Raw genomic sequence first — 22017 nt, forward strand, 5'->3', positions numbered from 1 at the left:
TGGCAGCCTCCAGTTTACTTGCTTGCTGGGATTAATAAGAAAAAGATTTGGGGGCTTCCCTGGTGGTGCAGTGGTTGAGAATCTGCCTGCTAAAGCAGGGGATACGGGTTCAAGCCCTGGTCTGGGAGGATCCCACATGCCATGGAGCAACTGGGCCCGTGAGCCACAACTACTGAGCCTGCGTGTCTGAAGCCTGTGCTCTGCAACAAGAGAGGCACGCACACCGCGATGAAGAGTGACCCCCGCTTGCCACAACTAGAGAAAGCCCACGCACAGAAACGAAGACCCAACACAGCAAAAATAAATAAATAAATTAATAAACTGCTGTTGTCATAAATACACAATCCGCCTATGTCATGAGACTCAGAATATTTAGAAAATTAACTTTGGGGCAGAGCAAAATTCACAAGAGTTCCGTACACATATTTTGCCAACATAATTAAAAAAAAAAAAAAAAAAGAAAAAGAAAAAGATTTGGTTAGAGGACTTGAGAGGAGCTGCGAATATATGGAATAACTTGCTGTGGTTGAGAGAGGAGAAAGTTAGCAGAATTACTAAGGCATGAGGAAGGGCTGGGAGAAAAGTAATTTCAAAAAAAGTTAAAACATGGTAGGAAAGAAGGGGGGCACATAATATCAGTTCATGCTGAGCAGAATGCTGGAAACAACAGAAATGGAGCTTTACATCTTAACTCACACTACTTTTCATAGTGTTGATTTTAAAAGCAGGACCTGGATATTATCATACTAAATGAAGTAAGTCGTACAGAGAAAGACAAATATCATATGATATCGCTTATATGCAGAATCTAAAAAATGATGCAAATGAACTTATTTACAAAACAGAAACAGACTCACAGACTTTGAGAACAAACTTATGGTTACCAGGAGAGAAGGGCTGTGGGGGAGGGATAGATTGGGAGTTTGGGATTGACATTATCACACTGCTATATTTAAAATAGAGAGCCAACAAGGACCTACTGTATAGCACAGGGAATGCTGTTCAATATTCTGTAATAACCTAAATGGGAAAAGAATTTGAAAAAGAACAGATACATGTATATGTATAACTGAATCACTTTGCTGTAACCTGAAACTAACACAACACTGTTAATCACCCATGCTCCAATATAAAATTAAAAAAATTTTAAAAAGCAGGTGTATTTAGGATGTCAAAATTGAAAACAGACACAAAGTCACAGAAGTAAAAGATATCATTCACTAATGCACGCAATGGCTATTCTCTATGCAGCTACTTCAAGCACAGCAGGCACTGCTCAAAGTCAGTGAGTAGCAGACCAAAGAGGAAAACCTGTGTCTCGGTTTCCTTCAGAGCACAGACACATCAATGGCTAGAAATGATGGTCATAGGGTCCCTAGGATTCATGAGGCTTTCAGGAACATTTTAATTTATTCTTTTAGTTATAGTTATATAAATTCCTGTACTCTTTTCACCTCTGAAAGGATCTTCTCCAAATTCTAGTATCTCTTGAATAGAAATGCATAAAGTCATCACTAGATTGAATAGATAAAATCTTACTTTTGTAATATTACAAGGCTGAATAGGCATATAATTTCCGTTAAAAATGCCATGTCTGCCAAAGTTCTTACGTATTAGAGATAAAAATAAAACTTCTAGCACAAGATTTTATATTTTTAGAGCAAGCGTATGACTGATACAACTATATTATACATGTCAGATGATCCCTTCTGAAAGTTTAAACACATCAAATTGCAACCTATTTGAGTAGATTGAAAAGAGACTAAAAATACACATTGGGTGGCATTGGTGTCACCAGCTGGAAAATTCCTATTACAAACTGAAGCCAGCTAGAGTTATTGCACAGGCATAAAGGCAAATGAATCAGCCTCATTCCCAATGATGATTTGTACCATGTGATAAGAACCAGGTCTTCCTTTCATTAGAAAATCATAGGGCTGGGAGTGTACTTTAGGGGAAAAAATGAATTCTGTCTGGACTAAGGGGAGCTGACAGGTCAAACACAAAAATAACCCACCTGGGTAAGAGACAGAGGCTATAATGGATGTCATTTATTAACTGTTTATTATGATGCTTTTATCTAATTTATTTCTCATAGCCCTCAAAGAGTTAATATTATCCCCATTTTACTTAAAGAGACATTGAGGTTCAGAATTTGCCTAACGTTAAATAACACAGTAAATGACAAGTCCAGATTTCTAACACAAGTCTATATGACACCAAAGTACAAGCTCCTAAATGCTATGCTAATTACTATGCTAATTATTATTAAAGAGTAATGTGTCCAAAGAAGCCCCTGCCTTGCTGGTATTCTGTAAAGGAAGGTAGAAGACAGATTCCTTCCAATGAATTTTGACTGCTGTGAATAAAACAAAGGCACCATTCTTCACGCACTCAAGCATAAGCCAAAGTGGCATTCACTTTGAGAAGGTGTGAAATGAAAGCAGAATCTGATGGAAAGCACACCCGGGTGACAGCAAGGGCATCTTGACTTTTGTCTCAGCTATTACCAGAGCACCTTAATCTGCTCTTCTACCAAAAGGACCCCACACTCAAGGTATTCACTAGGACAGTCCTTCACCTTGACAACAAAAGACCTTATGAAATGTTCAGGTTTCTTAACAATGGCAACCTCTCAAAGGGCGGAAATGAAAGCCAGAATAATATAAAGTTTTCTATGGTGAAGTTCCTAAAATACACTTGTTAATGTTACCTGAAATTAACACATATAACCATATCTACTTGTACAATTAGGCTCTGGAATAATTATAAACCAGTAAAACCTAAGTAAGAAAACCTCAGCAAGCATAAAAATCTCAAATTATGCTACACTTATTTGCAGCAAGCAGTTAAAAGATCACCTTGTAAAACTTCCAAGTTGGAAACAGGGGCAGCTTGTATTAATTTTAAAATTTACAAATGCCCCTATTCTCATATTTAGGCATATATATTCCTTTTAGGTTTTGTTAAAACTAATCCATGAACGTAAGAATAGAAACATGGATTATCAATGATGAATGAGTATAGCTTTCTTGAATTCAAATAACCAATGGCAAGAATCACATTTAGAATGTGACAGAATGAACTTAGCATCTCCTCCTCCTTTTTTAATAATGTGGCTAAAAGAAAATCTGAACATAATAATTAAAAAATAGCGGTATTATCAAAAGAATGAAACTGGACTCCTATCTTAACACCACTCACAAAAATTAACTCAAAATATATTAAAGACTTAAATGTAAGATCTGCAACTGTCAAATTCTATGGAGAAAACACAGAGAAAAAAGTCACCTTGACATCAGTCTGGGCAATGATTTTTTGGATATGACACCAAAAGCCAGGCAACAAAAACAAAAATAAACAAGTGGGTCAGCATCAAACTAAAAAGCTTCCTTTTGCAAAGGAAACAATCAACAAAATGGAAAGGCAACCTACAGAATGGGAGAGAATATTTACGAACCATATATCCAATAAGGGGTTAATATCTAAAATACATAAATAAGAAACTCACACAACTCAGTTAAAAAAAAAAAAACACAAATAACCTAACTAAAAAAATAGGCAAAAGACCTGAATAGACATTTTTCCAACGAAGACATACAAATCGTCAACAGGTACCTGCAAAGGTGCTCAACATTACTAATCATGAGGGAAATGCAGATCAAAATGACAAAAAGATGTCACTTCACACGTTAGGATGGCTTTTATAAAAAAGCCAAGAGGTAAGTGTTAGTGAGAATGTAGAGAAAAGGGAACCCTTATGTACTGTTGGTTGGAATGTAAATTGGTGCAACCACTGTGGAAAACAGTATGGAGATTACTAAAAATAAATTTAAAATAGAGCTACCATATGATTCAGCAGTCCCACTTCTGGGTACATAACCAAAAGAAACAAAAATCAATATCTTGAAGAGATATCTGCACTCCCATGTTCTTTGCAGCATTATTCACAATAGCAAAGATATCAGATCAAACCTAAGAGTCTGTCGATGGATGACTGGATAAAGAAGATGTGTGCATACACACATACACACACAAACACACAATGGAATATATTATTCAGCCATGAGCAATAAGGAAATCCTGCCATTTGTAACAACATGGATGAATCTAGAGGACATTATTCTAACTGAAATAAGCCAGAGCGAGAAAGACAAATACTATGTTTTCTCGCTTAACTCTGGAATCTAAAAAAAATTAAAAAGTCAAATTCATAGACACAGAGAGTAGAATGATAGGTACCAGGGACTGGGCAGGTGGTTGTGTTTGGGAGAGATAGGGCAATGGTGGTCAAAGGGTACAAACCTTCAGTTATAAGATGAGTAAGTTCTAAAGCAGGTGGCATAACCCTCCTAGAATTCAGACAATGCTACAAAGCTACAGGAATCAAAATGGCGAGGTACTGGCACAAAACAGACATATGGATCAATGGAACAGAATAGAGAGCTCAGAAATAAACCCACACACCTACGGTCAATTAATCTTCAACAAAGGAGGCAAGTATATACAACGGGAAAAAGTCTCTTCAGCAAGTGATGTTGGGAAATTTGGAGAAATGCAAATAAATCAATGAAGCTAGAACACATCCTCACACCATACACAAAAATAAACTCAAAAAAGCTTAGGGCTTCCTTGGTGGCGCAGTGGTTGAGAATCTGCCTGCTAATGCAGGGGACACGGGTTCGAGCCCTGGTCCGGGAGGATCCCACATGCCGCAGAGCAACTGGGCCCGTGAGTCACAACTACTGAGCCTGTGCGTCTGGAGCCTGTGCTCTGCAACAAGAGAGGCCGCGACAGTGAGAGGCCCGTGCACTGCGATGAAGAGTGGCCCCTGCTTGCCACAACTAGAGAAAGCCCTCACACAGAAACAAAGACACAACACAGCAAAAATAAATTAATAAACTCCGACCCCCAACATCTTCTTTAAAAAAAAAAAAAAAAAAAAAAAGCTTAAAGACTTAAACATAAGATATGACACCATAGGGCTTCCCTGGTGGTGCAGTGGTTGAGAGTCTGCCTGCCAATGCAGGGGACACGAGTTCGTGCCCTGGTCTGGGAAGATCCCACATGCCGTGGAGTGGCTAGGCCCGTAAGCCATGGCCGCTGAGCCTGCGCATCCAGAGCCTGTTGCTCCGCAATGGGAGAGGCCACAACAGTGAGAGGCTCGCGTACCGCAAAAAAAAAAAAAAAAAAAAAAAAAAGATATGACACCATAAAACTCCTAGAAGAAATCATAGGCAAAACATTCTCTGACATAAATTGTACCAATGTTTTCTTATGGCAGTCTTCCAAGGCAATAGAAATAAAAGCAAAAATAAACAAATGGGACCTAATCAAACTTACAAGCTTTTGCACAGCAAAGGAGACCATAAACAAAATGAAAAGACAACCCTCAGAATGGGAGAAAATATTTGCAAACGATGTGACTCACAAGGGCTTAATTTTCAAAATATACAAAGAGCTCATAAAACTCAATAACGACAACAACAAAAAAAACAGAGCCCAATCAAAAAATGAGCAGAAGACCTAAATAGACATTTCTCCAAAGAAGAAACACAGATGGCCAATGAAAAGATGCTCAACATCACTAATTATAAGAGAATTCAAATCAAAACTACAATGAGGTACCACCTCACACCAGTCAGAATGGCCATCATTAAAAAGTCTACAAATAACAAATGCTAGAGAGGGTGTGGAGCAAAGGGAAGTCTCGTACACTGTTGGTGAGAATGTAAGTGGGTGCAGCCACTGTGGAAAACAGTATGGAGGTTCCTCAGAAAACTAAAAATAGAATTACCACATGATCCAGCAATCCCACTCCTGGGCACATACCCAGACAAAACTATAATTCAAAAAATACGTGAACCCCTATGTTCATAGCAGCACTATTCACAATAGCCAAGACATGAAAACAACCTAAACATCCACCAACAGATGAATGGATAAAGAAGATGTGGTGATATATACAATGGAGTACTTCTCAGCCATAAAAAAAAGAATGAAATAATGCCATTTGCAGCAACATGGATGCAACTAGAGATTATCATACTAAGTGAATTCAGAAAGAGAAAGACAAATACCATATCACTTATATGTGGAATCTAAAATACTACACAAATGACCCTATCTACGAAACAGAAACATACTCACAGTCATAGAGGACAGACTTTTGGTTGCCAAGTTGGAGGGGGGCAGGGGAGGGATGAATTGGGAGGTTGCAGTTAGCAGATGTAAGCTATTATATATAGAATGGTTAAATAACAAGGTCCTACTGTAGAGCACAGGGAGCTATATTCAATATCCTATGATAAACCATAGTGGAAAAGAATATAAAAAAAGAATGTGTATATATATATATATATGTATAACTGGATCACTTTTCTGTACAGCAGAAATTAATACCACATTATAAATCAACTATACTTTAATTAAAAAAAATAAGATGAGTAAGTTCTGTAGATCTAATGTACAACACAGTGACTACAGTTAATAATACTGTATTGCACACTTAAAATTTGCTAAGAGAATAGATCTTAAACATTCTCACAACAAAAAAGAAAAAAAAGTAACTCTGTAAGGTGTTGGATGTTTTAATTAACCTGAATGTGTAATCATTTCACAGCATCAATGTATATCAAATCATTACACTGTACCATTCAAATATATACAATTTTATTTGTTGACTATATCTTAAAAAAGCTGAAGGAAAAAAAAATAGCTTTCACTGACAAATAGAAATGTTTGCATATTTCTTCTCCATAGGTCAAGCTCTGCATTGTGAAGTATTCTATGAGCACGTTGATGAATAATGAGAAATTGGTACTACTTGTACAATATTTACAATGTGCAGATTGCATTCCTATGAGATACCTTCTCAATAGCTAGCATTTGTGGCATTAGAAAAATAGTATCACCAAGATGCAGCTCTATCAACTATTAAACTATTCTGTAGTAATCTTTTTTCTAAAATTTTTAGCAGATAATTGGAAATTAAAATCAGGCATTAAGGGATAACGTTTAATTTCAAAACTGTTTGCCCTTCTGATGTGAAACAACCTCTACATTTTACATGTTTATAAACCTGAAATCAAAGTATTTTTTCTTTGTTAAAACCATGTTCTCTTTATCAAGCAATATTTTAGAGTTATATCAGAGTAGTTACTATGTAAAGCTTGCTGATCCCCAAATCTGAACCATTTTGAAAAGTATAAATGATATATTTAATACACATAATTGCTAATTTTCACCTCCTGTTTTACAACAGGTTATTAAACAACCATGGAGAAATAAAATATAATTAATTATTTATTTTAAAAATAGAGTTATTAAGAAAAATGAAAGTGCAATAGTCATTTCAAATATTAAAATTCTGACTTAAATGAATAAGATTTAGGCACAAGGAAATGCCAATTAAATATTTACTGTTTGTTCAATGCTTTGTGGGGAGGAAGCCAAAATGAGCTGAAGATGCCCAAAGAGTATGCATTAGGATCCTGTTGCTATTGTTTATTCACCAACATGGGGTAAGGCTATGTCTAATTAGTTCACCTGCTTGGCATAAGGTGCTAATGAGGGAAAGTTGGGGTCAGTTTTACTCAGAGCACAGACTGTTTGAGCCAGTTATGCAGTGAGTCTATGACTTTATTTACAAAGGTAGCAGATGAGGGAATGTGGAGGGCTGAGGGCTATCAGAGTGGCTGAGAGTCCTCTCAAAGGGCATACTTCGTATTCCCTTCACAAAGAATAAGAGAAATGAAACAATGTGGATGAAAAGATTGAGAAATCTAGAAGTTTAATTTTTAAATCTCACACAGAAGATTGGAAGGTTATTTATGTATCTAGTATCTATCTATCATCTAAAGAAGCCAAAGAGGAAAGAAAATTCCAAACATATTAAACTTCTGGCTAAACAAAACAAAAGCTCATAAAATAGTTCTGTTATGAGCTCCTCAGAGATGTTGCAAGCGTCTATAGGCAGCATAGTTTAAGCTCTAGGTTTCATCATCCAAGGTTTGCACACTCAGGAAAGAAGGCAGTGGGAGGAAAAGACATGTTTGATTCTAACAAACTGAAAGCTTGAAACACTAGCTGAACCAGGGCTGGGGTAAGACTCCGAAGCCTAGCGTGAGCCTGACATCAGAAAAGACAGGCGTGGTAAGGGGGTGCCCCAAGCTCTAGGATGAACTTCTTTCTGTTGTTGTATAACTGGGCTGGTCATCAGCAATGAGGAAAATCAAAACAGCATTTAGTGACAATTTAACCTACAAGTTAAAGTTGTTATTTATATGGGCAATTTCTTAGCAGATGTCAGTAGGAAAAATCACCCCAGCCTTTGCAGGTCCTTTTACTTTTACCAAGTGTTTTCTATTCCTCTGCTTTTCAAAATCAAGCTTTCATGACTACCTCTTCGCTTGTCATGTGGGTTGCAATTTGATCATGCTGTATATCTAGAACTATGATTCCTGGTATCTTCTACGTTGACCTCAGGAGACTGTCTCTTCTCCAGTGTATTTCAGGTTTCTGATTTCATTATATTGTTTTCCTATAGAACCTTCATATAAAAAACTGATTTGCGGGGGCTTCCCTGGTGGCGCAGTGGTTGAGAGTCCACCTGCCGATGCAGGGGGACACAGGTTTGTGCCCCAGTCCGGGAAGATCCCACATGCTGCAGAGCAGCTGGGCCCGTGAGCTATGGCCGCTGAGCCTGCGCGTCCGGAGCCTGTGCTGCGCTACGGGAGAGGCCACGACAGTGAGAGGCCCGCGTACCGCAAAAAATACCCAAAAAACAAAACAACTGATTTGCATAACCTCTTTCCTATTTCAGGTAATACAGCAGGGTTTTTCTTGTTTGTTTGTTTTGATAGGAACACTTCCTATCATTGGATGCTCTAGCCATGAAGAGTTCTGTTGAAGACATCCTTGTTTCCTAACAACCAGTCCAGCTTGGATTTTCTGAATTTCTACTTACTGAGTATGCTCACTGCACTACAAAGAAGCCCCATTACAAGAGGTTTGGTTTAGAATCTACCTCCTTCGGTGTGGTATTAGGAGAGTTCGAGTTTAACTTAATTATTAAAGGGTTTCTAAGTTGAATTTTCTAATTTATTGTTGAATTCTAAAGTAACCCTCATTACTGTACTGCCACTGATTCTGAAACAGTTTTCACATTTTAACATCTTTGACATTGGGATGCATCTTATGATTGTTTTAGGTGGGGTGGCAGTTGTGACAGAGTTGTCACTTCATAGTCTTGGTTGTTATTCCTGGTGGCATGACAGGGGCCCCAAAAGTTTACCAATATTCAGTCAACAAACCACTTAAGAGCCTTTTGAGGAAGGAGTATGAGGCCTGCTTACTGTCAGAATATCTTCCTTTGAGTAAGCTTTGAAAACAAGCAGAATGAACATCTACTTAGAAAAAGAGACATTAGTAGAGAATCTGTTTCTTAAAGTTACAGAGTAATAAACATCAATGCTTTTTATGGTGCAGAGATGATAGTGAGTACAAAATATGGGCATCAATGACCCAGACACAGAAAGTGATTCAGAAAAACTGGACTCTGTGTAGATGTTTCAAGAATTCCTTGATCAGTTTATTTCACTTATATCAGTCTTCTCTACCAAACTGAATTCTCTGAAATCAGGAGAGGGCTCAGGCATTATCAATTAAAGATAGAAAATTAGTCAATTTTCTATCTTTAACGTCCAGCTTGCTCACATGTGTCAGATATTCAAGGAATGGTTGTTGAATAAATAATGAATGAACCATGGAAGAAAAAAATGGTAAGAGCAACTAGGGAAAAGAGAGGAAGTCTAAAGGAAAATATTAAGGGTAAGGCTTATAAGGGACGTTGAAGGATGAAAAGGAGCTTGAGGGAGGGTATTTCAGGCACAGGCAAAAGCATGTTTTAGGAAACAGCCCTGAAAATGTACATGTGTTTAGCAAATCACAACTAGTTTTCACGTACTTGGAAAATAAACAAGAATGGTAAGAATGAAACTGAAAAGGGAGATTTCAGATCCTGAATGGTTTCAAATGTTTTTTTTTTTTTTCTTTTTTAAAGAAGTGTAGACTTTATTTCTAGGTCACTGATTCTAATCTTTTATGCCTTTAATTTCACTAGTCATTTTATTAAAGAATTATGTGATAACGAACAAGTAAAAGCCTGTCTTTTTCCTAAAACAAAATTATTTTCTGACTATTTTTAATATTTGGTAGACTACTGGCAAATATTTTAATCATATATATAAAGTACACTGAATTGCTATGGTTTTGAAAGACAAACAAAAAATGATTCTTCCTAATTATAAATTTCATTGCAACAAAGCTATAAAATACAAAGTAGGCAGGGGGAGATGAATGGGTGGAGCACAGATGATTTTTAAGGCAGTGAGAATACCCTGTATGATATTACAGTGGTGGATATATGTCATTATACATTTGTCCACATTCATAGAATATATAACACCAAGATTGAACCCTAAGGTAAACTGGATTTGGGGTGATCATGATGTGTCAATAGAGGTTCATCCTTGGTAAAAAATATACTGTTGGGAAAGTGATGTTGATAATGCAGGAGGCAATGCATGTGTGGGTTAGGCAGTACACAGGAAATCTCTGTACATTCCTCTTAATTTTGTTGTAAACCTAAAACTCCTCTAAAAACAGGCTTCAAAAATACAGTAGTATTGTTGAGCAATAATATTTTGCTTATGACTAAAAGACACAGCCAAAAATAAAAATTTTACTAATAGTATAAATTTTCAGTAATATTGCTGTGATGTTACAAGTATCAGGTTTGATGAAAAATGGGACATCAAAGGCATTTGCTGGGAGGCATGAGCAGGGAGAACAGGACTTAAGAGATATGTCACAGTTACTTCCTGGCAAGCTAAATGTTGGTAGCAGATGGCATACCCCACTTGAAGGTGACTATGGAGAAAGAAACAGAGGATTCCAATGACAATACTACACCGTATTTAGCTTGTCTTTGAGGCCTACCAGTTAGGATTATGCATTAGGCAATGAGAAGCCACTTTACATATACTCCACTTTTGGCTATGATGAAGTAGCTTTTAGACTGACTCTCTGGCCAAGACAACTTTAAGAGCTGATGAAATACAGAAACAAAACTGAAAAGTTATATAATGGCATCACATTAACAGGCCTAAAGATTTATAAAGTAAATTTATTTCTACAAATAAAAATGTATAAAGTAATTTTCCACAAATTTCAAATGTTTGAAATCATACAGAGTATATTCTTCTGACCATAGTGAAGATAACAAAAAGATAAATAGAACAATCTTTCAAATGTTTAGAGATCAAGGATTACAATTCTAAATAAACCATGGTTCAAAGTAGCAATTAAAGTAGAAATTAGAAACCTTTTTGAACTGAAAAATACTTTAGTAATTTATGTCATATTAAAAACTTGAGAGATGTAGCTAAAACAGTAGTAAGAGGCCTTGCCATGTTTATAGAGTAGAAGACTCAATACTGTCAATGTCAATTCTCCCGAAGTTTATCTAAAGAGTCAACATAATTCTAACAAAAATTTTAGCATTTTTGTGACAACTGATTCCAAATTTTATTTTTAAATCTGAAGGGCCAAGAATAACTAACACGGTTTTAAAGATGAAAAACAAAGATGAGAAAATTACACCACCTGATTTAACATGTATTATAAAGCCACAGTAATTAAACAATGTGGTATTTGTCCTAAGATAGTTAAGTAGACCAACTGGAATGTAATACATAGTGAATATAGAAGTGGACCCAAACACATAGTCACCCAATTTTCAACAAGGATGCCTCTGAAATGCAGTGAAGAAAAAAATTTGTTTTTAGTAAACAGCTTTCCATATAAATAAAAACTGATCTTCATCCCTGCTTCATCTCATACATAAAAAGTAAGTCCAGATCTAAACAGACTTAACTCTGAAAGGTAAAACAATACAGCATTTAGAACACAACAGATGAGGATATCTTTATGACTTTGTGATGACAAATATTTTTTATACAGGATGCAATGAGCACCAACAATAAAGGAGTACTTAATAAACTGGATTTCATTAAAATTAAGACCTTCTATTTATCTAAAGACACCATTAGAAGAGTGGAAAAACAAGCTTCAAATGGGAGAAGATAATTGAAATACATATAGCCAAAAAAGGATTCAAATCCAGCCTATTAATCAAGAATAGGCCAATAAAAAAACAAAAATAAAATAACAATGGGAACAATACTTGAATAGGCACTTCAACAAAGAAGATACAGAAATGGTCAATAAGTATATGAGAAGATGCTCAACATCATCAGTCATCAGGGAAAAAAAAATTAAAGTCCCGTCATGATACATATCCATCAGGATGGCTAAAATAAAAAAGACAAAGAATGCCAGATTTGTGAGACTATGGAGCAAATGAAACTTTCATGTGTTGTCTGCGGTGGTGTAAACTGGTATAACCACTTTGGAAGCTGACTGGCAATGTCTATTGAAGTTGAACATACATAGCCTGTGATGTCGGCAATTCCACTCCTAGTAAATATCCAAAGAAATGAGTATAAACAGGCACCAAAAAGACATACAAGAATGGTCATAGCACCATATTATTTACAATAACAAAAAAGTGGGAAAAATCCAAATGTCCATCATCAGTAGAATACATAAATTATATTTACATGATGGAATACCATATAAAAATGTAAAAGAGCAAACTACTTTTATACACAACATATATGGATCTTATAAAATTGAGCAAAAGAATCCAGATATGAAAGAGTATGTACTTAATAAGTCTATTTATATAAAATTCAAAAAAAGCACAAATATAATCTATAATGGCAGAAGTTGAAATAGTGGTCAGCTCTGCAGAAGATACTGACTTCAAAGGGTAATGAAAACGTTTCCTGAGACATTTGCAATGCTGTACATCATGATCTGTGAAGGGATTATACGGAAGTGTTTACTTCATAGAAATTCCTAGAGCTATACACTTAATACTGTGTTCTTTGTTGCAGGTATGATATTTCTCAGCTAAAACGTGTATATAACACTCGGGCATACTCATACACCCGATTTAGGTGGGGATGTGAGCTGATAATAGTCATGTTGTGGAGGATCCCTTTGGTAGCTGCATGGAGATCAGACGGTGGGAGGGTGAGAAGATCAGAAGTTGGGAAGAGAGAAAGTAGCTGTGGCTAGGTCTGGGCAAGGTATTAAATACCTGCACTAGGGCAGGTGTAGCTGAGAAGGGACTGTAATATCTAGGAGAGAGACTCAGGGGCAGATCCTATAGAATCTGGCCCATTAGATGTGAAGAATGAGAATGTGGAGTGAGTGAGCGGTTGGAAATTCAGGTAAAGGAAGCAGCTGTTGGAGCTACTGAGCGAGGGGAAGGGGTATGCAGGTTAACATGCTGCCTATCAGATGCTATTGGGGGATACAAGTGGAGATGGTGAGCCAGTGAAATTAGGAAAACTGATCAGTGAAACTCTGAATTTACAGGGAGACTTGTCTAGAATGAAATCCCTGCCGGGGTTTAAGGACTTCAAGGAGGTTGGGTTTCAAAAGCACCCCGCCTTCCAGCCACAGGGTGAGACCTTGGAGGATTATCTTCTGGCTTCTGAGTCAAGGAGTGGGGAGCATGTAGCACAGTGAACAACCTGCAATCTCACCCCACCCATGGAGGGCTCTGTGGCCTTGGGCCACCTCACATCTCCAGCCCACTGTGCCTTCGCTGGGCCAATGTCTGCACTAAATCTTTACCATTTCCCGGGGAAGCCTCACTCTTGTTCTTTTTCACAATAAATTTGATTAACTTCTAAACTCAGTAACTCCTTCACAGCTGAAGTAGCTCATGGTTAGTCTCACACTTATCTGTTTTTTTGTGGACTATTTCTGGACAAACCTTCCTGGAACTTTACCAAAAGACTAGGAACTCTCCCTAAAGAAATTTAAAGATAACCCCAAAGCAAAGGATTCCAACACAGATTTAAAACGGATTCGTAAAAATATCAATTTTTCTTAAATGCACTGTGAGTATATACTATGTCTCTGCCACAGGGTGAGAGTAGAGAAATACAAAAACTGCATTTTAAAGATGCATATATATTACACCTATGTGCATGAATAAAAGCCAGATAGGCTCACTCTAGGTACATAGGGAATAGCTGTGAGAACCCTGGGTCCTGTTTATTGTTCTCCCATTGTGAAGGAAAACCATTTTCTTATTTTGATAAGAACTCCTATTAGACATTAACAAAGCCTAAGCTGTAGTGACATATGCATATACTTGTGAAATGCAAACACTTCTTTTTGTGTAAGAAGCACTGACTATAATGAAATTTTAATTCATAGTTCACAATAGAAATGTAAGCAAGGGCTTTATCTATAAATTCATTAATTGCTATTCCCTGTCTAAAGTAGCCAAATACTCAGCAGCAATTGAAAAAGGCTGTCATACCCCCAGTACTGCCTAGTTTTAACTTTTGGTTGAGTTTATAAGGTTTAGAATGGCTACGGCAAGGAACAGAACTATGGGTATACAGTCAAGAAGCAACTGAAGTCTCAGGCTATATCCCTCTCTTCCTAACTCATCTGCTTTTTACCCTTCTGGGGTAATCAAACCCCAAGGATATGCAAGTAGCTTCCATGAGAAAAATCATCTGCAAATACAGGCAAATACAGGCACTCAGAGTTTAGCCTAGAGTAATCCACTCCTAAATATGTGTCAGATAACAAATTTTCAGATAGAAATTCAATTTACAGTGGGAACCCAATTTCATATTTTTTAAACAGTCTAAGTATTCATACATTTCTAATCCATGTTGGTTGTATCTGTCAATCCACTGAACTAGGTATTTTCTAGTTTTTCAAGTATATTGTGCTGTGCTCAAGTAGCAGGGTGACGCTTTCAGACCTAGCAATAACTCATATAAGTTTTCTTTATTTTCCCATGCATAGAAAATAGAATGTGCATGGTGGTAAGCCCATATGCCTGGCCAAGCTTTTGTCTTCTCTATGTTATTTTCTTTTCATAGGCTTTATCACTTTCCATTTTTCTTCTGCAGAAGGAAAGGCCACTTGGGCTCACTTACTTGCCTCATAGTCTGTTCCATTTTTTAGAAAGTATTTTATTTTCACTTACTGATGTAGGGAAGATGACAAGCAAAAATGCCCAACATGTTTAAACAGCACACATGTGAGAGGTAGGATCATCAGGTGAAATACTGACACTCACTGGGGCCAACACCTTGTCCTCTCCCAGGGACACCGAGCATCTTGAACATTTTCACTGGCTCACACCTGCCAATTTCTTTCATAGGCTTACAGTTTGGATAGTAAATTCAGGGTGAAATTTTTTGATAAATCAGTAAAAACTGTTTGTGAGAGTTCAGTTAGTAAAGATACAGCAAAATTAAGAAATTTATTTTATAATTATCCTCAGTGTTCAGGGATTGTGAGACAAATTGCAAAGTGGCCATACAAATGATGATCTCCTGTGGAATTGTCTTAAAAGTTGTGAATTAGGCAGTGTTTCATAGACTCCTACATCTGACTATATTATTTCAAAGAATATATGTAGCATGAGGAGAATTTCCATTTGATGGTCAAGAGAAAAGCAGAAATCCAATGTTTGTTCTGATAAGAAGCGGCTCTTCTCTCTAATCACATCACTGAAGTGTTCAGAGAGGGAAAGATTTTTCTTTCCAGTTAATTATCATCTAATGGCTAGTAAATTATTTTGCATAAGCTAATATGCAACAACACTATTTTAAAAATCCCAGTAGAATTAACTAATTAGTTCTCTCATTTAAAGGCTTTAATCAAGCTGTTCTTCCAAGGAGAAATAAGAAGTGCACTAAGTCAAGTGGGTTGATTATAAAGAAATCATGTACTGCTCTATGTAGAATTAAAGGTACCGGAACAGAACACCCAGAGGTAGAGTACCATGTCAACCTTGGCCTTACCCTTTGATTTCAAGGCTTCTAATACCTTTGAATCAGCTGTTACATCACTCACTAGCTTGATTTCAACATTTTGAGAAGTCAGTTGGAGCAACTTTTCGAAAAGACGTTGACCCTAGAAAAAATATTCAGAACCAAAGTCAGAAAACCTAAAAGTACGCTATTTTAAATAGGAATAAATAAACATTGAAAATTAAAACTATTCATTCAAATTTTAAAAGGTAAGCACTTCAGCCCTTGGCAGCACTTCGTAAATTCAAAAGAGTTTATGGAAATAGAGTAGCAGTAGGAACACAGATTACATTGTTTTTTTGAGTATTGTGCAATTCAACAATTATTGCAATAGTCATTTCAATGCTACGATGCAAATCTACTCTTCTTTTACTTTTTCATGAACACAAATTATCTACACGTGAAGAGGCAGAGAATATTAAACAGTTGTGATTGGACCCAGAAAGACCTGGATTCCAGCTGGTTTTCCAATTTACAAACTCCGTTTCTTAATCTCATTAATTTCCAGTTTCTTCTTCAGTAAAAGATAGATAATATTAGTATTTACTTTAACAGGTTTTTGTGAGGATTAAGAGATAGTAGTAGGTAAGAATCCTTTAAGTGTTAGCCATTATGGGGGGAATCATGACTACTTATCAGGGATTTGCATAAATTCGCCTGCTTGTTTAAAACGTATTTTACTGAATTCAACATATGGTCTGCCTAGAAATCTATAATTATTAGCCCAGCCTAAAAATAACTGAAAAAAATAAAAAGTAAAGGTTTTCCTTATAAGATTTTCACAAACATAATTTTTACAGTAAAAATTTTTTTTTAATCTCAGGGACACTCTGAATAGTGGTAGGTCCATAGCTATTATATCATCTTAGGTGAGTGGACTGCAACATTATCCTTTTTATTTTCTCTTGTGTGTTTTCATAGACTCCTCATTATCATAAGAGGAAACTGGTCTTCTTTTATTGGTTCTTCAGAATGTTGTTATTCAGCCACAAACTCAAATGCCTTCGGAGGCTAAACAGGCAATAAGGCTTTGGTATTAATGGCCCCAAGTGGCAGAGTCTTATCTTACTTTGATAAGAATAGATTATTGATAATGATCATGTAGAAAGAATCTGAAGACTGAAAAGAGAAAATGGATGAAATGTAGATGTACAGCAGTGATTCCTGCAATTCAGCCTTAGAAAAGAAAGAAGCCAAAGATCAAAACCCTAAAGCTTTGGAATATTAAGGAGGAGGGAGCTGGTATGCCAGTGCTAGGGCGACAGCTGACAGCAGGGGGGAGCGTCTGGCATAATCCAGCCATGCTCCTGCCTAGAGCTGGTGCAGTATAGCCTAAGCTCCATAATCCTTGGAAGTTAGAGAAAAGAGGAGTTGCACCCCATGTCAGGCATGGAGGCTTCCTTTTTGTCTAACTAAGTGTGCTGATAAAGGTTGCCCAAAGTAGAACTCACCAAAAGTGACCAAATTACTTTGCATGCAAAACATGGAGGCAGCCTCCCCACAAAGCAGGTATTCCTATGAGGTACGTAGAATGAGTGCATCAGGCCGTTGCAAATTACTTTTTTAATAAAGAGGTGAGAGGGAAGAGGGAGGGAGAGAGAAAGAGAGATATGAAGAGATAGAGGGAGAAGGATAAGGAAAAAAACAGCTGCTGATTTGCTGACTTCAGGGTCTACATAAATTTCAAATTTACTATGGAGAAATGAGGGCTTGGCAGTGAGAGGCTCAAACACTGGATGTGAGGGAAGATGCACTTGGTGGGGCTTTGTGGATTTTCCTGCAGAGCTGCCACCAACACAACCTCCTCCCTGTGAGCTTTGTCACTCTGCCGAGTTGTGCACTAAACTCTTGTCACACACCCTTGAAGGTTTGGTGATGCCTACATAGCCCAGATTTCTAGAGCCCAGACTCATGGTCATCTCACAGTCACATAAATTGTTTGTATTTTTCACTTTCACAAAGGGAAAGGGCATATGTACTTTGTGTGTTATGTAAGTCCCCATAGTTAGTGAGCCAGTATTTTTAAAGACTTTCTTTTTTTCTTTTTTTTTTTTTGATGTGGACCATTTTTAAAGTCTTTATTGAACTTGTTACAATATTGCTTCTGCTTTATGTTTTGCTTTTTTGGCTGCAACGCATGTGAGATCTTAGCTCTCGGACCAGGGATCAAAACCATACCCCCTGCATTGGAAGGCAAAGTCTTAACCACTGGACCGCCAGTGAAGTCTCGAGCCAGTATTTTTAAACAAATGCTTTTATTTTTGCTCTTAGTTAACAATAAATTTAGCACAAATGAAACATAAGAGATCTTCTAACCTATCTGTACTTCTGGCTCTGAGCCTTAAATTTATTCTCACTGTGTAATTTTTGTGAGATTTAAAATGAAGACCAGAACTATCAAACATGAATGAAAATAGAAACTCCAAAAGCTACAGATAGTAGCAGACTGTCATTAAATAAAGCTTATTTTTACTTCAATATGTGCTGATTACTTACACCAAGGAGTCTTAAAAATTTTAAATATAGTGCTCACTGTAATGAACTTGTGCTGGGGTAGAATTTCTGTACTTGGGCTTGAGGCAGAACTTCTATTAAATTTCCCCTGTTTTCAGTGTCTTACCTCCCAGTCCACCCATTTTTGCTAGGACATTCAAAATGTAATTACTTCAAAGGTATGAAACACTTATTCTATGCTGAGATCTGCAGTAAGGCCCACTGCTCTCTGAGTTAAATTTACTCATCATGTTTTCGTAAAGGAATAACAAAAGCCCCTTGGCTTTTAAACATCAGCAGTTTAAAGACTGGCTCTTTCTGGTGAGAAACATTAGCTAACATTTTAAACTTAAATAAATCATCTTGAAGTTAGCTAGTGGCTCAGGCACATTGACCTACTTTAAGCCATTTTTTTCCAATGTCTGCAAAAACCTTATGATAGACAGTACAATCCTGGACAGAGAGCTGTACCGCAAGGAAAGAGATCCAGCTCAGCCCCTTTGTGACTCTGAAGAGGCTGCTTAACCCAAGAGAGTAGGGGTTATAAATACTGCCTATTTCTGTCGACCCAAAACAACTCATAGGCAGGATGAAATGCCACAATAAAATGTGAAGGGGAAAAACAAAAATACCAAAGAGAAATCAGAAGATAGTCCTCTGATAGGACTAAGAAAAAAAAGTCCTCTGGCTGGACTAAAACTCTACGATTTTAGAGCTAAATTAGAAGAGTAATTAAAGAACACTGTTTTGAGGCCCAAATTAGTGGCCCAAAGACCAAATGGAGGAAATATCTCAAAGCACAAACATGCATGCACACACACATACACAAAAGTATAAAGGTGACGAGGGGAGAAAAGGGTGATCGATAAATTGAAGATATATAACATGTGGCTAATAGGTGTATTAGAAGAGAAAAAGAGACAAAAAGAATACGTTTGCAAATAACAGAAGAAAAAAGTATCCAACTTGAGGAAAGACATAGATTTACATGTTGAAAAGATAACTGAAGATGGAGGCAAATGTAATGTGGAAAGTCACATCTAGGCACATTCTGTAGAACTAATCAACACCAAGGAGAGAGAGGAATTCTTACAAACTCCCAGCCCAAAACAGAACAAAACAAAAAGGTACCTATCAAGGAAAATGGATCAGACTGGCGTGGAGCTAACCATCAGCAACACTAAACCAGCACTTGGTGGTGACAGACCGTGGAAGAAAAAGAGTGAAGCCCAGGAGTGCTTTACCCAGTCAAGGATTTTACCTGCCAGCGGGAAAGAAAAAAATATTTGCAGATATATACAGGTTTAGAGACTGTATTACCTACATAACCCATATGAGGAACATATTCAATGAAGGGCTCTAACTAAACAGTAAATAACACTAAAAGCCATCAAGGAGGATGAAGGAAAGAAGAAATAATTGGTTATCAATGTGATATGAATATGTGTTTGATGTACTTGCTAGGACACTTTATAAGGGAAGGCCTACTAAGAATCTATTACATGCATTCCCAGTGCTATTACCCTAAAGGGACTGAAAATTGATTCTTTCCGGTGTGAGTGTAGAGATATGTGTGTAGATGAAAGTTACTCTTTTTTATCAATAAAACATAGATATACAAACAGTAAATATGCAATATATCTGTGGTATTAAAATTTCATGGTGGCGGCAGGATTAGGAAAAAATGTCTAAAAATTTCCCAAGTAAGGTGATAATGAAAAAAAGGGTTGAGAAACACTGATCTACAACAAATTGGATAAAGAATCTCAGTAAAAATTAGAATAAGAGCTGAGGAGGGCTTAAAAGGACTAGATGGGAAAAAGGTCATAGTAATGGAACTGACAGTTATAAACTGGTATGTACCAAAGAGCATAGTGGCTAAATACATAAAGCAAAAGATAATAAAAAGGCAATTAAAACACTACCACTGGGCTTCCCTGGTGGCGCAGTGGTTGAGAGTCCGCCTGCCGATGCAGGGGACACGGGTTTGTGCCCCGGTCTGGGAAGATCCCACATGCCGCAGAGCGGCTGGGCCCTTGAGCCATGGCTGCTGAGGCTGCGTGTCCAGAGCCTGTGCTCCTCAACGGGAGAGGCCACAACAGTGAGAGGCCCGCGTACTGCAAAAAAAAAACCAAAACAGAAACAAAAACAAACACTACCACTTTAAAATATGTCTTTCAAGCCTGGGTAGATCTAATAGAAAATAAATGAGGATATATGAAAATTAAATAATACAATCAATAAACTTGATTATGTGTACATTTATATATTTTTCATTTTATATATCAAGCCCCTCAAAACAATATTTGTCTGTGGAACATTTATAAAAAAAACCTTCCTGTAACTGCCATTAAGAAAACTTGAACAATGGTTAAAATGAAATATTCTACAGGCTTCATTCTCTGCTCATAATGTAACAAAATGAGAGACACACCATTAACATGTAACTCATAAAACAAATCTTAACTACTTGAACATTTTAAAACTCACTCTTAGATTATCCTTACATCAAAAGAGAAAAGAAATGCGAGTTTTTGTATTCTCTAGGAAACTATGAACAGTTGAGCTCTTCATAGCAAAACCATGAAATGAAGAAATATTTGGTGTCAGAGAGAAATTTTTAACTGTAAATGTCTTCAGTATTATTAAAAATGAACCATAGAGTCACAGTAATCATATTAATATGGTAGTGGCATAGGAATGGATAAACAGACAAGGGGACTTACAGAGAATCCAGAAATAGTACTACACATGATTTTTATTTAAAACATGCTATTTTAATTCAGTCTGAAAGAGGTGAAGTGGTTTAATCAGGCACAAGTGGAAGATACCCCTATATTACACTACATAGAAAAATATATCCTTAGGAAGAATAAGGATACACCAACACTTTCAAGAAAATCTGGGCAACTACATCTACAGTCTTGGAGTGGTGAAAACCTTAATCACGCTGTAGGAGGCTAAATAATGGCCTCCAAAGATGTCAGGTCCTAATCTGGAAACTGTCAACGAAATAGAATCTTTGCAGATGTGATTAAATTAAAGGTTTTGAGATGAGGAGATTATCCTGGATTATTTGAGTGAGCCCTAAAGGCAATCATAGTAGAGATAGGCAGAAGGGACTGACACACCCAGAGGAGGAGGGAGTGTGAACATGGAGCAGGCAGATTTGAAGATCCTGGCCTTGAGGACTGGGGTGACACAGCAGCAGACCAAGGGATGCCAGCAGCTACCAGAAGCTGGAAGGGGTAAGGAGTGTATTCTCCCCTAGAACATGGTGGCTACCCTCTGGAGGGAGCACCCCTCTGCTGACAACTTGGCTTTGGCCCAGTAAAACTAATTTCAGACTTCTGGCTTCCAGAACTGCAAGAGAATAAATTTCTGTTATTTTAAGTCACAGTGTGTGCTAATCTGTTGCACTGGCCACAGAAAACTAATAAACAAGCCAGCTATATAGAAGTAATAAAAGATATATAGAACTATAAAAGTAAAAAAAATTATAGAGCAAAAGATACCACAAAGTTAATGAAAAACAGTAAAA

At 37.0% G+C, this 22017-nt stretch overlaps 1 protein-coding gene across 1 annotated transcript in view; it reads right to left on the reverse strand.

Moving 5' to 3' along the window:
• The window catches only part of PLD5 (phospholipase D family member 5), a 492035-nt gene that overhangs the window by 171760 nt on the left and 298258 nt on the right, over nucleotides 1-22017 (reverse strand). The window contains exon 4 of the mRNA XM_065885834.1: nucleotides 15975-16086. Coding sequence (XP_065741906.1) covers nucleotides 15975-16086 — 112 coding nt within the window. The remainder of the gene's footprint in view (nucleotides 1-15974; nucleotides 16087-22017) is intronic.

The sequence above is a fragment of the Phocoena phocoena genome, chromosome 1, assembly GCF_963924675.1.
Source record: "Phocoena phocoena chromosome 1, mPhoPho1.1, whole genome shotgun sequence".
NCBI classification, from domain to species: Eukaryota; Metazoa; Chordata; class Mammalia; order Artiodactyla; family Phocoenidae; genus Phocoena; species Phocoena phocoena.